Source organism: Colletotrichum siamense (genome assembly GCF_013390195.1).
Source record: "Colletotrichum siamense strain Cg363 chromosome Unknown KSG_Cg363_contig10, whole genome shotgun sequence".
Taxonomy (NCBI): domain Eukaryota; kingdom Fungi; phylum Ascomycota; class Sordariomycetes; order Glomerellales; family Glomerellaceae; genus Colletotrichum; species Colletotrichum siamense.
Window position 1 is genome coordinate 1,013,118 of NW_023501023.1, and position 14,606 is coordinate 1,027,723.

The 14,606-nt window shown below is 52.7% G+C and overlaps 3 protein-coding genes across 3 annotated transcripts; all 3 read left to right on the top strand.

Moving 5' to 3' along the window:
• Positions 1 to 70: 70 nt before the first annotated feature.
• Ank3-1 (Ankyrin-3) lies at positions 71 to 5,255 on the top strand (the record flags this gene model as incomplete). Its single annotated transcript, XM_036646032.1, has 4 exons — positions 71 to 1,067; positions 1,134 to 1,430; positions 1,677 to 1,935; positions 1,991 to 5,255. The coding sequence occupies 4 exons, from the start codon at positions 71 to 73 to the stop codon at positions 5,253 to 5,255; spliced, it is 4,818 nt and encodes a 1,605-aa protein (XP_036488062.1).
• A 4,432-nt stretch (positions 5,256 to 9,687) lies between these two features.
• Positions 9,688 to 11,263, top strand: CGCS363_v014184 (UNC93-like protein; the record flags this gene model as incomplete). Its single annotated transcript, XM_036646033.1, has 2 exons — positions 9,688 to 10,966; positions 11,019 to 11,263. 2 exons carry the CDS (start codon positions 9,688 to 9,690, stop codon positions 11,261 to 11,263), a joined length of 1,524 nt encoding a protein of 507 aa, XP_036488065.1.
• A 1,345-nt stretch (positions 11,264 to 12,608) lies between these two features.
• CGCS363_v014185 (uncharacterized protein) lies at positions 12,609 to 14,042 on the top strand (the record flags this gene model as incomplete). Its single annotated transcript, XM_036646034.1, has 1 exon — positions 12,609 to 14,042. The coding sequence occupies one exon, from the start codon at positions 12,609 to 12,611 to the stop codon at positions 14,040 to 14,042; it is 1,434 nt and encodes a 477-aa protein (XP_036488066.1).
• Positions 14,043 to 14,606: the final 564 nt, after the last annotated feature.

Sequence of the window (14,606 nt, forward strand, 5' to 3'; positions counted from 1 at the left end):
GTTACGCAAACATTTTCTCGTCCCTAGGTCTAAACAATTTCAAATTTGGGGCTTTGACCGAAGTATCTCCATGGAAGCTACGATTTTGGACCGAAATGCCTACACTATTGGCTGGATATGCGCTCTGGTCGCGGAGTCTGCCGCGGCTCAGGCGTTCCTTGATGAGCGACATGAAGTGCCTAAGCAAGTCTCAGATAGCAACAGCTATGTCACAGGCAGAATCGGAAAGCACAACGTAGTCATCGCCGTCATGCCTCGGAATGAGTATGGAACAACCACAGCTGCTACGACAGCAAAGGATATGGTGCGCAGCTTCCCGAAAGTACGACTGGGCTTGATGGTTGGCGTTGGTGGGGGGCTCCCAAGCCAGGAGCACGATGTCCGACTCGGTGACGTTGTGGTCAGCAGTCGCAGTAATGGTACCGGCGGTGTCATTCAATATGATTACGGCAAAAAGACACAAGGCCAAGTCTTCGAGGAAACAGGCCATCTTAATCAGCCACCCACAGCGCTCATGACGGCCGTGGCTGCACTCGAGGCACAGTACGAACTCGAAGGCCCTCAGCTTGACGACAAGGTGGAAAAGGCTCTGGAGAAGCATCGAAAGCATTTCCGGAAGAAGTGCGCCCGCCCGCCAGACAAAACTGATAGGCTATATCGCCCGGAGGTTGTTCATCCTAACAACATACCCGGAGATTGCACGGTCACTTGCGGTATTGATCCGGAGCTTTTAGTACCCCGAGTCCCGCGAGACGATGATGATGATAACCCAGACGTTCATTATGGTCTCGTTGCATCATCCAACCAAGTCATGAAAGATGCTATGGCTCGGGACAGGCTCATCGCAAGAGGCGTTCTGTGTTTTGAGATGGAGGCAGCGGGCTTGATGAACCACTTTCCGTGCTTGGTCGTACGCGGCATATGCGACTACTCCGACAGTCATAAGAACTCTCGTTGGCAACCATACGCGGCGATGGTGGCGGCAGCATATGCCAAAGATTTACTGGGGTGTGTCAATCCCATAGTCGTTGAAGGGGAGAAGAAACTTTCGGAACTTATTGAGTCTGGTTGGTGAACTTTGCTCATTCAAGTAATTATAGTAGTTGTATCTAATACTGATGCCAAAATTACAGTCGGTGGGATTGAATCTCAACAGCGCAAAAAGTATCTTGAAGAATGGCTTCGGCCCGCCAACCCGTCGGACAATGCGAATCGTGCCAAGGATCTCCGGTATGAAGGAACGGGCACATGGTTCCTGAATTCTTCCACATTCAAGGACTGGCTGGAACATAAACACCGCCATCTTTGTCTCTATGGGGCTGGAGGTTGCGGTAAAACAGTCCTCACTTACACCATTCTTGAACATCTGCGAAAAAGTCAAAGTGGGGCAATACTGTACTTCTTTTTCGATTTCAGTGACGCTCGGAAGCGTACGTTGGATGGCTTGCTACGGTCCCTACTTTCCCAGCTGTATGCGATAGATGGGAACAGGGCAAAGAAACTCGACGCTCTACGAATGTCTCCCAAAGATGATGAAAGGTTCCCGGACACTAACAAACTCTCTGAGTGGTTGCAAGATATTCTTGAAACGTTTGACGAAGTAACCATTCTGATGGATGCGCTAGACGAATGCAAAAAAGACAACAAAGAACAGAAAAAGCTGATAGAGTGGATAGTCCAGATTGGCTCGGCAGCCAGCCTCAAACATGTCAAGATCATCACAACTGCACGGCGCGAACCTGCTTTCAGGAAATGGCTAGACCCTGAACTAGCAGATGCGAACTGTGTAGAACTCGCCAAAGACTCAATCAAGGCTGATATCGAGTCCTACGTCAAAGGATATCTAAACCTTAACGAAGGGTTTCACACTCACGCACCAGACCATCCCATAGTGAAGCAGATTCCAGACAGACTCATTCAAAAAGCTGACGGAATGTAAGCTCCCGAATTCCCGATCGTTAGGTCAATCAGAAGACTCAAAAGGAAACAGGTTCCGATATGCAGCCTGTCAAATGGACCAAATTGTCAATTGTTTTGACTCCGGCCAAATCGAGAACGCCCTCAATGTTTTGCCTGAGACACTCCATGAAACGTATAGGAGAAGCATCGAAAGAATACCAACCGAACAAAAGGTGCAAGCGATTCGCCTTCTTCGATTTCTTGTAAACCTGGACAAGCCACTCGAACTAGCAGCAGCTGTCGACATTGTGACTGTGTGGTCCGATTATCGAGCATTTGCTGCTGCCGACAGAATTTGTCCCCAGGACATCGTTAGGTTCTGCCCAAACCTTTTATCAATCGTGGACGTCCAGAAATATGCGTACCATGGGACATCCGAATCGTTTGAACTTCACCTGGCCCATCTGTCAGTGAGAGAGTATCTTGTGCAATTGGACGACCCTGCGTTCGGTGGCGTAGATGCCAGCGTAAGCATCGCACGCACTTGTCTATCGTACCTACTCGGTTTTCCTTCAGGAATTCTGCTGCATGACCACCCGATGTACGGCGAGAATTCCTGGTCGAAAGACACCAATTTTCCTTTCGGAACACTTGCTGTCGAAATGTTGAACAAACACGCTGTCACTGCTGAAGGCTCGCGAGATGGCGTCCTTGAAATGGCTGGCCAACTGCGAAAGCATCTCGAAGAATACCCCTCTGCCCCTCCTCAGTGGCGAAAAGCAAAGCGCCACGATGTCAACGCATACGCAAGCTGCCTTCATTTTGCCTGCTACTTCGGACTTCTAGGAACAACCAAAGCCTTAGCAAACCTAGGCGCAGACGTCAATTACCGACCCGAGAATACTCTGAGCCCAATTGGAATTGCGGTGCGCATGAATCGGATGGAAATTGTGCGATTTCTGCTGGACTTTGGCGTCAGTCCCGACACTACTCATAGCCAAAGCCTTTACGGGAGTGTTTTGAGGTGCTCCTGCATATTTTCCCTGCATGAGATTACGAGGCTTCTTGCAAGAAAGGGAGCAGACCTGAACAGACTAGAAGGCGATGAAAATAGGAGAGAAAGACCTCTTCAGATCGCTATTGAGCGAGTAGATGTGAAGCTCGTGCGCCTGCTACTTGACGAGGGGGCTGATGTCAATGCCGACGGTGGCTACTTGGGCATTGCTTTACAAGCAGAAGCTGGATCAGATTTCGAGTGCGACGAACATGAAGGAGACTCTTTCGGCACAAGTTTCGTCGCCAGCGAAGCCAGCCGATATGAACGCCGTACCCGCCGATATGAACGCCGTGCCCACCGATATGGATTCCCTGCGAACCGATATGGATTCCCTGCGAACCGATATGGATTCCCTGCCAACCTCCATCAAACCCAAGACTACGTAGACATTGTTGCGACATTGCTGAATAGAGGGGCAGATTCCAACGCAAGTTGCGGCTCTTTCGGCACTGTTCTACAAGCTGCTGCTCGATCAGGTGTTTATGATATTGTTTCGGTGCTTTTGCAGCATGGAGCAGACGTCAATGCCCAAGGCGGCGCTAGTGGACACGCTCTCCAGGTCGCTGTCGAACGGGGCCACGTACGTATCGTCGAACTTCTTCTGGATTGGGGCGCAGACTTGAACGCCCCAAGCGGCACTCCTGATGGAAACGCTCTTCAGACAGCCTTTCGCCTTTACGACGAGTCGGTCATTGCGGTGCTTCTGGACAGGGGAGCAGATGTCAATACTGAAAGCAGTGGTTACAGACATGCCCTGGAAGCTGCCGCTTGGAAGGGCAACGTGGGCATGGTCAAGTTTTTACTAGAGAAAGGGGCACATTCTGGTAATCAAAGTAAAGCTTGTGGACCTGCCCTCAAAGCCGCCATTGAGATTGGGGACAAATATATCATGGGGCTTTTGCTGGATAGAGGAGCACATTTCGATACCGAACACAACGTCTATGGACATGCTCTCAAAGCTGCTGCTAAGAAGGGCTACAAAGACGTCGTTAAGGTTTTGCTCGGAACAGGAGCAAACTTTGATACTGAAGGCAGCGTTTATGCATCTGCTCTCAAAGCTGCCGTGCAGGAGGGCCACGAAGAAGTCGTTGGACTTTTGCTGGAAAGAGGAACACATTCCGATATTGAGGGCAACCCGGTCTATGGATATGCTCTCAGAGCTGCCGTAAAGGAGGGTCACGAGGCAATCGTTGGGATTTTGCTGAAGAGAGGAGAAAATGCCGATATTGAGGGCGAAAACTATGATCCCTATCATTCTGCCCTCCAAGTTGCCGCTAAAGAGGGCTACAAGGATATCGTTAAGATCTTCCTGAACAAAGGAGCAGATACAGGTGGCCGCAGCCTGGAAATCGCGCTCTACGTAGCTGCTACGAGGGGGAATCGAGATCTCATCGATCTTCTACTAGAAAGCGGAGCGAATGTCAACACCCAAGGTGGTAGCCTTGAGAACGCCCTTCGTGCAGCTATTACGGGAGGTCACCATGACCTCGTCGAAATTTTGCTGCAAAGAGGAGCAGACGTCAATGCTTCACAGGGCCAGCTTGGAAACTTCTTGGCTATGGCGTGTGTGCGCGAATCACCAGAAGTAATGCGCTATCTCTTACGATATGGAGCCAACGCGACTACAAGCGTTCCAGGTTTCGGGAGCGTTCTTTATAACACTCTTTACGTGCTTATAAAGAGGCACATCTCATGGGGCGACAAACAGAGGCTTATACTCCAGATCCTTCTTGAGGCAGGCGCAGAAATACAGTCCAGCACCAGCCCCGGATATAACTCTTTACGCTTTGCTGTCGAACGTGGGGCGTTGGAGCCTGTCAGATTATTGCTCAACTACGGAGCGGACCCGAACATCTTGTATGATGCTTCTCACTACCACTCCAACCATACTCTTCTCATGGAGTGTCTTGGCAAGTCTCAGCTAGGAATCGCCCAAGAACTCCTTCAATTTGGGGCGGACCCCAACGGAAAGACGTCTCGGCGTCTGCCTGGTCAAACAGCTCTTCATCTTGCTATGAACGAAGACTTTGAAGAAATCGTGCGGCTGCTTTTGCAGAAAGGGGCGGATCCTGATCTACAAAGTGGCTTGCCTCCTTACACCCCATTGCAGCTCGCCGTTAAAAGGGGTTCGATGAAGTATGTACGCCTGTTTCTGGAGCATGGCGCAGATGTGGAAATGAAAGGCGGGCTCGGCAAAAACATCACGGCTCTCAAATTGGCAGAAAAAGCAGGGAATGCGGAGATCATTCAGTTATTGCAACAAGCGTCAACCCAGAAAATGAGTGAAAACTCACAGTAGGGAGACACTCAGAACGACGCAACTATGAACCCGCAAGAGCGTCGGGGATGATACACAAGGAAGCGGAGTTGAGGGGGGTAAATAAGAGTGGAGGGAGGCAAAGTGAAGTTGAGCGAGACACTGGGCTTTGTGATACGCGTGAACCGATTGCTCACACCTAGAGTTGCACGCTCACTATCAGTTCTGTTGATGTTTACCAAGCTGTCAATGTTCGAAGGGTTGAAATCTCCCATGGTAAGGTGCTGTCGAAGGCGCGGCAATGCCGAAAGTAGTTATAAATTAACGTCTTTTGATCTACCAATCTTCTGGCCTAGTAAAGGAATGTCACAGTTAGCACTCATGCTCAGACAGTAGCACATTGCCTGGCGCGGCAGAGGAGCAGACAGCACGGATGTGTTCCCACGATCAAGAGTGGGGCGTCTCCGGCGCCAGGGACATAGAACCACGCCGACTTTGATATCGCAGCACAGTATGGATGCTGATTTCGGGCGATACGTCCTTCTCAGATGGAAGCCTTGTGTTGGAGATGAGGCGGGAGCTACCTAATGCAACTCTACGAAGTACGTCACGACCACCACAACGTCTCAGCAGCAACGATCCGCGAGCAGGGACATATCTCGGCCGATATGTCAATCTTTGGACACAAGACCCAGTGCCATGGACCGGGGAACACTGGAAAAGCGAAGGGAAGTTGCTCGACACTAGACGAGCCCCACGTGTTTGAACTGGGGGACACTGGATGGGGGGCCGATTAGGGACATGTAACCTTTGATGGTCGTTGCGGTTGGACGTTGAAGTGTGGGGTAAGGCATGTTACGGTTGAGATACGCGGGGGTCTGGAGGGTGCAACGATGGTATCAAGATACCGATGGTAATTTTCAGAAAGAAAGAGAGCGATGAGAACTGTGTTAGCAAAGTGATGGCTTCATGGGTTGGAAGGGCCGATAATGAGGTGCGCATGACCGGATCATGAAGCAGTCAGACGGCGCCCGAGCACAACGGAGCTGGATGCGGGGCCGCGGACGGCCGGCACGGTTGGGTGCTCACTTTGACAGACGGCCCGGGGCAGTGTACCTGGACCCGGTGCGACCTGCCAGTAGCTGTCAAGCAGCGAAAAAGACAGGGACGCACTGCAGCATGGCCTTATCAGTGTAACGAGCCCACGACATCGGAGGTGAAGAATGCAACTGGCCTCCCGCTGCAGAAAAGCTTCGAGTCCCCGTCGCACCTTGATTCTTTTACTTGTGATAACCAAACTCAACCTTGATAAAGGGTCTCGTGCTGCAGATTGAAAAGATAGTAGGGAAGGTAGAGAGTAGTTGCGACGCTCCTTCCTGGTCGTCTGGAATTGAGAGAAACGTTACATGCCAGCACGGGCCACGCCGTCAGCTAGCGCCCATTGGCTGAACGCTTGTCTCTATCTTGGCTTTTTGGGGTGTTGTGCCACTTTTATTTCTCCGCACGGGGAGGAGCGGAGCACGCGCTGGACTGATGGCAGGCATGCAGCCACTCTCGCACTTGCCTGTTGTCAAATCAGACGGATAGTGACAGGAGGAGCGAAGGATGGAAGAGAAGGGAAGGCACGACACGGCATTACAATTGGCATGTCTAAAGCGTCGAAAGCCCCAGCTGAATCAGGCGTCTTACACCGCACTGGAATCCGGCTGTCCATCAGCAGGGCGCTTCGTATTTTCCCAGCAGTTAGTTGCGCCACTGTCGCAGACAGAAGAAGAGTCAGCCGCACGTTGTGTTGTGTCTCGCCCGTCGTCTGCGCCGCACAGTCAGTCCATCCCGTAGAGCCAATGGCATAGTGCCCTTCTATCCCAGATCTCGTGTCAGCATTTAACGGGATGCAGGTGATGGCGGTGGCATCTGCAATGCGGTAGTAGGTAGATGTATCGTTCGGCATTGCAATGGCACAGTGCCCAGCTTTGCCCAAGCCGAAGTCCACAAAGTTGAAGCCACCACCAAGCTTGACTTCGTCTCCCGTGGTGGTGCGGTTCGTGCTCCTTCCCCAATCGGCCGAGGCACGAGTCGCAGGGGCCAATCGCCAGCCGAAGCCAGAGGAAATGAGGAGGTCGCGCCGCCACCTCGTGATCTCGGCCCTTTGTTCTGGTGTTATCGATTGGGGTAAAGTGGAGCATATGGGGCCCTGGGTTTTCACTGTTTTCGAGGTCGTCCCCCCATCTCGTTCTCGCCGACTCCCGAGCCACAGCACACGACCACAAACCAACAGCCCCGTGATCGCCAGCAATCCTCACGTTTCACGCAAAAGACACAAACAAACGCACTCGAATTAAGATTAAAATCTTGTACGCGATACCTGGCAGCTCTCGAGTTGATCAAGGCCTGCTGCATCTGCAAATGTGGTGCGATGATTCCCGGGCAAGTCACTCACGCAGGCTGCCGGGCGCCGCAAACAGAAGCCGCCCGCCCCCATCGCCATGGCTTGGGATCGCCGCGGCGTGCCGTCCGGGACCGTTGAAGTTTGTGTCTAAAATTGGCTGACGGGCTGCGGCAACCGGATCTTTCATGCCTGGCGTCGCTTTTTTTTTGTGTGTCTGCCGAGGCGAGATGAGGTGATGATTTGCCTGCCTGCCTGCCTGGCTTTTGATGCTAAAGAACAAGTCAATCAAGCCTTTCGTCATAAACGAGTTTATCTACAGATTATCAGACGATGCGACAGAATTCGACCATATCTCCGGCCAAACAAGACCGGGAACCGTCCTTTCTTATCAAACGGCGACGTCCCGGGTCTCCATCCATATCAGTGGAACACACACCCCAGGAACGGAGGAGCCTCAAGGATGCTGTGCTTGCTGATGAACCCTGGAACTGGCCTGGGCTCCTCCCACCCATCGGCTGCTCCCCCGTTGCCCAGCACCACCACACCACCCATGTGCTTTTTTTTTGTTCCTTTTTTCAATTTCACTCTGCGCGGGCCACCATCACGACCCAACACTCGACTTGCTGTGCCATTGTTCATCTGCAAAGATTGCCATTGTCACCTTTCAAGTGATCGAGTCGGCGTCCGCCCGAGCTCTAAAAGGTGGGGGAGGCGGACACAAGGATGACTGAGGCTAGTGTGCAATTCCATCTCAATTGGAGTTGGTGCTGATGGTGATGGGTGTTCTAGTCCGTTTCGTTTCGTCTCGTTGGTGCATGTGCCCTCGCCTTCGCTGTAACCGTAGCCGTAGCCTGCCACATACCTAATCCGCATCTCCAGACGCCTACCACCATCCTTCACCAGCTTGATCTCAGCCCAGATTGCCTCCCGTCTGAGTCGCCCAGCCTTCTCCTCCAGCTGATAGGCACCAAGTCCAAGACATGGACTCTACCACACCTTTTCGCCGTCTGCCCGGTTGGTTGTGTCACTGAGGCTTGTTTGGAGGCGCGAATGTCAAGAATCCTTCAACACAACGGACAGCAGTTGCGATACCTTTTCGTTCTTTCCTATGGACATTTCGTTCCTACCACACGTCAGACGGGCACACGCGCAGCAGCGACTACCGCAGGCAGCTCCTTCTCGCTGCTACCTTACCTCACCTTGCCTTGCCTCGCAGATACCTACAGACCGGGGTAGCTCCGGCCCAGTCCTGACCGTCCATTCGGTCGGCGCTGCCTTCCTCATCCTCCACGGCTAGCTCTGCACATCTTTCCTCGGCCAGTCGTAGTTTCCATAGTCGTGCCTTCCTGCCTTTGGATGCCCTTCGTGCCTTCCCGCTGCCTACGGCGCCGGCAAAGCGAATTTCGTATCGGATTTTGTGAATCAGAGGGAAGCAGGACCCGTGCGGTCTCTGGTGATCTCTTTCCCAGCTGAGACTAACGTCTTTGCATCCCGAACAAACGTCCCCCAAAGCATCCCTTTCCCCAAATCTCCAATCACCACCACCACCACCATCCCCCAGTCTCATCCTCCTCCTCTTCCTCACCTCCCTTACCCATGCCCGTCCCATCCCTTCACTTCCCTGCCCCTCGCTACCCTACCACACGCCACGCACCGAAACCACCACCACCAAACACCCACACTCCCATCAAACCACCCCGGCTCTTCCTCCAGACCACTGACTCCACTCACGATCATCGCCCAGTGCAACTGCAACCTGCAGCCCGATAAACCGTCCCATAAAGAAGCACCGCATCCGTCCCCGGACCCCTTCTTTCAACCTCGTGGTCTCATTCTCCTCCCTTCCCCTTCTCCCCCCCAATTGCGCGCCTAATCTGCGCCCTGCGCCCAGCCGAGCCGTCATCGTCCGGTCACGATTGAGTTTGCAACCTCCGACAATTCTCAGTCACAACAAGCGCCCCGGCTCACACCACTGCCGACCGCATTTCAACTGCCGAGGCGCGACGCGCTTGTCGAACGAACTTCACTTCGCTTCAATTGACCTCACCTCACTCACTTATCCTCAGACATCACCAAGCCGCAACCATGTCTACAGAAGAGAAACTCCAACCCGAGTCCGCCACCACTCCGGGCGACACAGTGCACTCCACCACCCCCGATGTCGACGGCCCCGCCCCGCGCCCGGCCGGCTGGATGTACAAGGGCTTCCGCGTCCGTGGCCATGAGCTGTGGTACGCTTCCCCGCGCATCCAGCTGTTCATGGTGTCCTTCATCTGCTTCCTGTGCCCCGGCATGTTTAACGCCCTGACCGGTCTCGGCGGCGGTGGTCAAGTCGACACAAAGGCCCAGACCGACGCCAACACCGCTCTCAACTCCACCTTCGCTGTCGTCGCTTTCTTCGCCGGCACTGTCGCCAACCGTCTCGGCCTGCGTCTCACCCTTGCTCTCGGAGGCTTGGGATACTGCATCTACGCTGCGTCCTTCCTGTGCTACTCCCACACCCAGAACCGCGGCTTTGTCATCTTCTCCGGCGCCTTCCTCGGTGTCTGTGCCGGTCTTCTGTGGACCGGACAGGGCGCCATCATGATGTCCTACCCCACCGAGAAGGAGAAGGGCCGCTACATCTCATGGTTCTGGATGATCTTCAACCTCGGCGCCGTTATCGGCTCTCTGATCCCCCTCGCGCAAAACATCCACACCATCTCCGGCCCCGTGTCCGACGGCACCTATGCCGCCTTCATCGTCCTAATGTTCCTCGGCGCCGTCATCGCCCTGTTCATGTGCGACGTCCCCAAGGTCTACCGCGAGGACGGCTCCAAGGTCATCATGATGAAGAACCCCACCTGGCAGTCCGAGTTCAAGGGTCTCTGGGAGACACTCTACAACGAGCCCTGGATCCTGCTCCTGTTCCCCCTCTTCTTCACTTCCAACATCTTCTACACCTACCAGACCAACAACATGAACGCCGGCCAGTTCAACGTTCGCACCCGCGCCCTTAACAACCTGCTCTACTGGCTCTTCCAGATCTTCGGCGCTCTCATCTTCGGCTACGCCCTCGACCTGCACTCCGTCCGCCGCAGTGTCCGCGCCAAGGGATCTTACATCGCTCTTACTGTGCTTACCATGGTCATCTGGGGTGGCGGCTGGGCTTGGCAGAAGAAGCAGCCTACTCGTGAGGCTGCCGGTGCGGAAGACTTCGTTAAGATCGACTGGACCGACGGTGGCTCCACGTACCTGGGCCCCATGTTCCTCTACATCTTCTACGGCTTCTTCGACGCCGTCTGGCAGACTTGCATCTACTGGTACATGGGTGCTCTGTCCAACTCCTCGCGCAAGGCCGCCAACTTGGCTGGTTTCTACAAGGGTGAGTCCAATCTACTCTACATCACGGAGACACAAGACTAATAAAACTCTAGGAATCCAATCCGCCGGCGCTGCCATCTTCTGGGCCCTGGACTCCAACAAGGAGCCGTACGACACCATGTTCGGCGCCACCTGGGGCTGCCTCGCCGCCGCGCTCATCATCGGCGCCCCTATCATCTTCTGGAAGATCAAGGACACCGTCGCGCTCGAGGACGACCTCAAGTTTACCGACGAGACTGTCGAGGACGTCGTCGCGCCAGGCACCATCGAGCCCAAGCCTGAGAAGGAGGTTGCCTAATAATTTGATCTGATATATGACACGTAACGGGGATGTAATCGGTGTTTGGATGTGTTTGTCATGGGTGCTGGAAATGATATCCCGGGGTGCTTTGGAGATGATGTGTTGATGAGAGATGAGGATACCTCACCACTATGTGGTCGTATTTACTAAATAATACACACTTGATATGACTTTGCCTGGTCTTCTTGACTTCTGTGTGATCAGCTATCTTGCCACAAGATACATTTGAGAACCACATTCAACCCCAAAACCTAACTTCAGCCTTGCGTGGTATCTATTTTCAAGTCTTACAAAAGTCTGTTCCAATGGGTGCTATATATGACATCCAGGCCGCGGTGACATGCGGAAGCGTCCCTTCAAAACAGCATTAGAAGTGAATTGCATATCATCCTGGCCATGGACAAGTCGTCTACAATCCAGTGGAATCATGCTCAGTAACCGTAAAAGAAATCAAACAGAGACTGCCTATTTTTGCCTCCGCCAGAGCCACTATATTTCCTATATACTGAGTAAGTCTAACCAGGGGCAATGGTAAAAGGGTAAAAGTTAACAGAAGTGATAACGATAAAAGACGCCCATAAACGACGGCCATAAATGATGGTGGAGGTAATAACGACAGCGATCACAATAATAATAACAATAGCACTAGCTGTAGAGTATATATGAACCTATAGGGGTGATAGTTGCTCTAGCATATGGTGGTTAGGCAATCTCATCAAAGCACAGGATCGGGCGGCCATAAGCCCACGGTATGTTGGCTCTCAATTCATCACTGAGCCCTGACCACGTTCATGTGTTGGTCAAATATCAAATGTGCGGAAGCGTGGCCTGTCTCAAATTTCTATGATTGGGATCTATATGTGAGCAAAGGGAGGTGGCTACAAACAATTATAATGATATCACTTGTAAAACTTTGTGTTTTGTTCATTGTTCGGAGAGGCAGGCATGAACAGGCGGTGTTCCGACAAAGAAGGAAGGAACGTGAAGCAGGCACTACCCACAGGCCTTCCCTCTTCTTGATATTCATGCCTGGAGAAGGTGCTAGGCAGCTGCACCTGCCCAGCTCCCCATCATCCTCCTGCGCATTTGCTACCCCATATAGCAAACAGCAGCAGTGAGCGGTTGTTTTTCTCCTTCGTCTACCTCACACTTCTACGCGACCACTTTCCACATCCGCGCGCGTCTACATCATTTTTGTACCGAATTGATCTCCTACTTCAATCAAGGGCGATCTTGAAGCCATAGCAATAACAGACGACGACCACGACGGGCAAAGACGACGTGCAAGAACGACGTGCGACAAGGACAACAACGAAATCAAGAGCGACGGCAATAACGAAACATGGCACAACTATCAGACCTGCCACTGGAGATTATTCTCGAAATCTGCTCTTTTGTGCGACCTGATCTCCACGGCAAGGATATCCTCGACGGAAAAGAGTCCGGCAAAGTCGATCAGTATCAGGAGGTCCTCCGCGACCGCCGCAACTTGAAGTCGTTGAAAAGCTTTTGCCGCACTTGCAAGAAGTACAACAACCTCCGAGACACCCTACTCTTCACCACGATCGTTTCAAACCAAGACTTCAAAGAAGACGCCGTCTGGGATCTGATAACCATGATCGGCGGGCTCCTAAACAACCCGAGAGGACGAGTTCGCACCCGCAGCCTCCATCTGTTCTTTTACACCGTGGAATATGAGCGGACGGTGGAGATGCCGTGTAGCCTTTCACCTACCCAGGTGAGAGCTCTGGAGAACGCCGCCGCCGCCGTGGGCATCGACACAACCAAGTTGATTCTCGACCTGTTCGGAGACGATCGAAAATTCATCACTCTCAAAGACGTCGTCAACCACACCGTGTACCTACGTTGCGACTGTATCTTAGGCTACGTAACGCTGCTTCTCATTCTCCTCTTGCCTAACGTCCAAGATCTCACTCTCGTGATCAGCCTGCACGCCTACCACTGGATGATTCACATCTGGGCAAAGGCACGTTGCATCGGGCTTTCCCACGCGGCTATTCTACGACTCAAAACCCTCGCTATCAGCATCACCTCCTTCAAGTATCGAGACGACGACCGCGACAGAGGTTTCCGTTCCATGTTCGGCATGCAGCCGTCTTGCGAGGTATACGGACAGATGTGCGAGTTCCAAGCCACGCAGATGACTGAGTCCAAAATAACCTCACTGACTCTCAACCTATCGCCTATCAAGACCCCAGAGCTGTGTCGACTTATCCAAAGGCTTACGACGCTGAAAAAATTCATTCTCGTCGGCAACGTGCAACCGATCAGTATCGCAGACACGATTGAGGCGTTGAAGAAACATGCCCGTACTCTGCACACTCTGGGCTTCAAGAGACGACCTTTGGCCGAGGACAAAGACAACGAGTACGCCATCGCCGACCTCAGAGACTTCGTCTCCCTAGAGAAGCTTTGGATCACCGCCGCGCTGCTAAGTGCAGTCGACGAATCTGGTCAGAAGCAGAAGGCGCCTGCTGAACATCCTCCCACGAAGTGTGAGCAACGGCCCTCTGATGTTGACAACGTCTTTCTGAAGCTTCCAACCTCCCTCAAGAAGCTTCACCTGGACGGCCACACGAAGCACCTCGTCGAGGATTTCCGCCGCTTTTCGCATGGAGTTCAGCGTGGGGACTATTCCATCAACTTCACTCTGTCGTTGAGCCGTACCAGCGGCGCTGGCAAGAAAGTGATCAATATGTTTTACAAGCTGAAGCACCAAGTCGTCGTCGGCGATGGCCGTCCTGTGCTATGGTAGAATGCACGGGCAAAACTCTACCACCAAAGCGGAGCTATGATGAAGACAAACACGGTTTACTTCCGGGCTTGACAGATGCTAGTGGACATGGGTGACAGAGTGGACGATGACAGGGAAGACTAGCCTACCGACGACGACGACGACGAATACAACGGCGGAGAATAGAGAATACAACAAAGCAGGATAACAACGAAAGATTACAACGGATGGCAATGATGTAGGACAACGAGAACAACGATGACGACAATAATGACGATGAGAATCAGCGAGAATGCATCGTGGTCACTTGATGGCTTGGACTGCAGCGTGAGAAGCCCAACCTGATGTAGTCTGTGGCTCGGGAGGGCATACCTCGGGGAGCAACGCTGTGTGGATCAAGAAGGATCAATAAGATAAAACATGTACTGCTTGTTGGATTCAGGTGCATGAAGAAAACAAGTCACGCCACAAATGGCTGAATATAAGGCTTTTCCTTCGATACAGTGTTTCCAAAGATGACAGCCATCTTGGTCAAAACAATGACCACAGTCTTCCATCCCGATATCCGCCAATTAGGGCATTTTC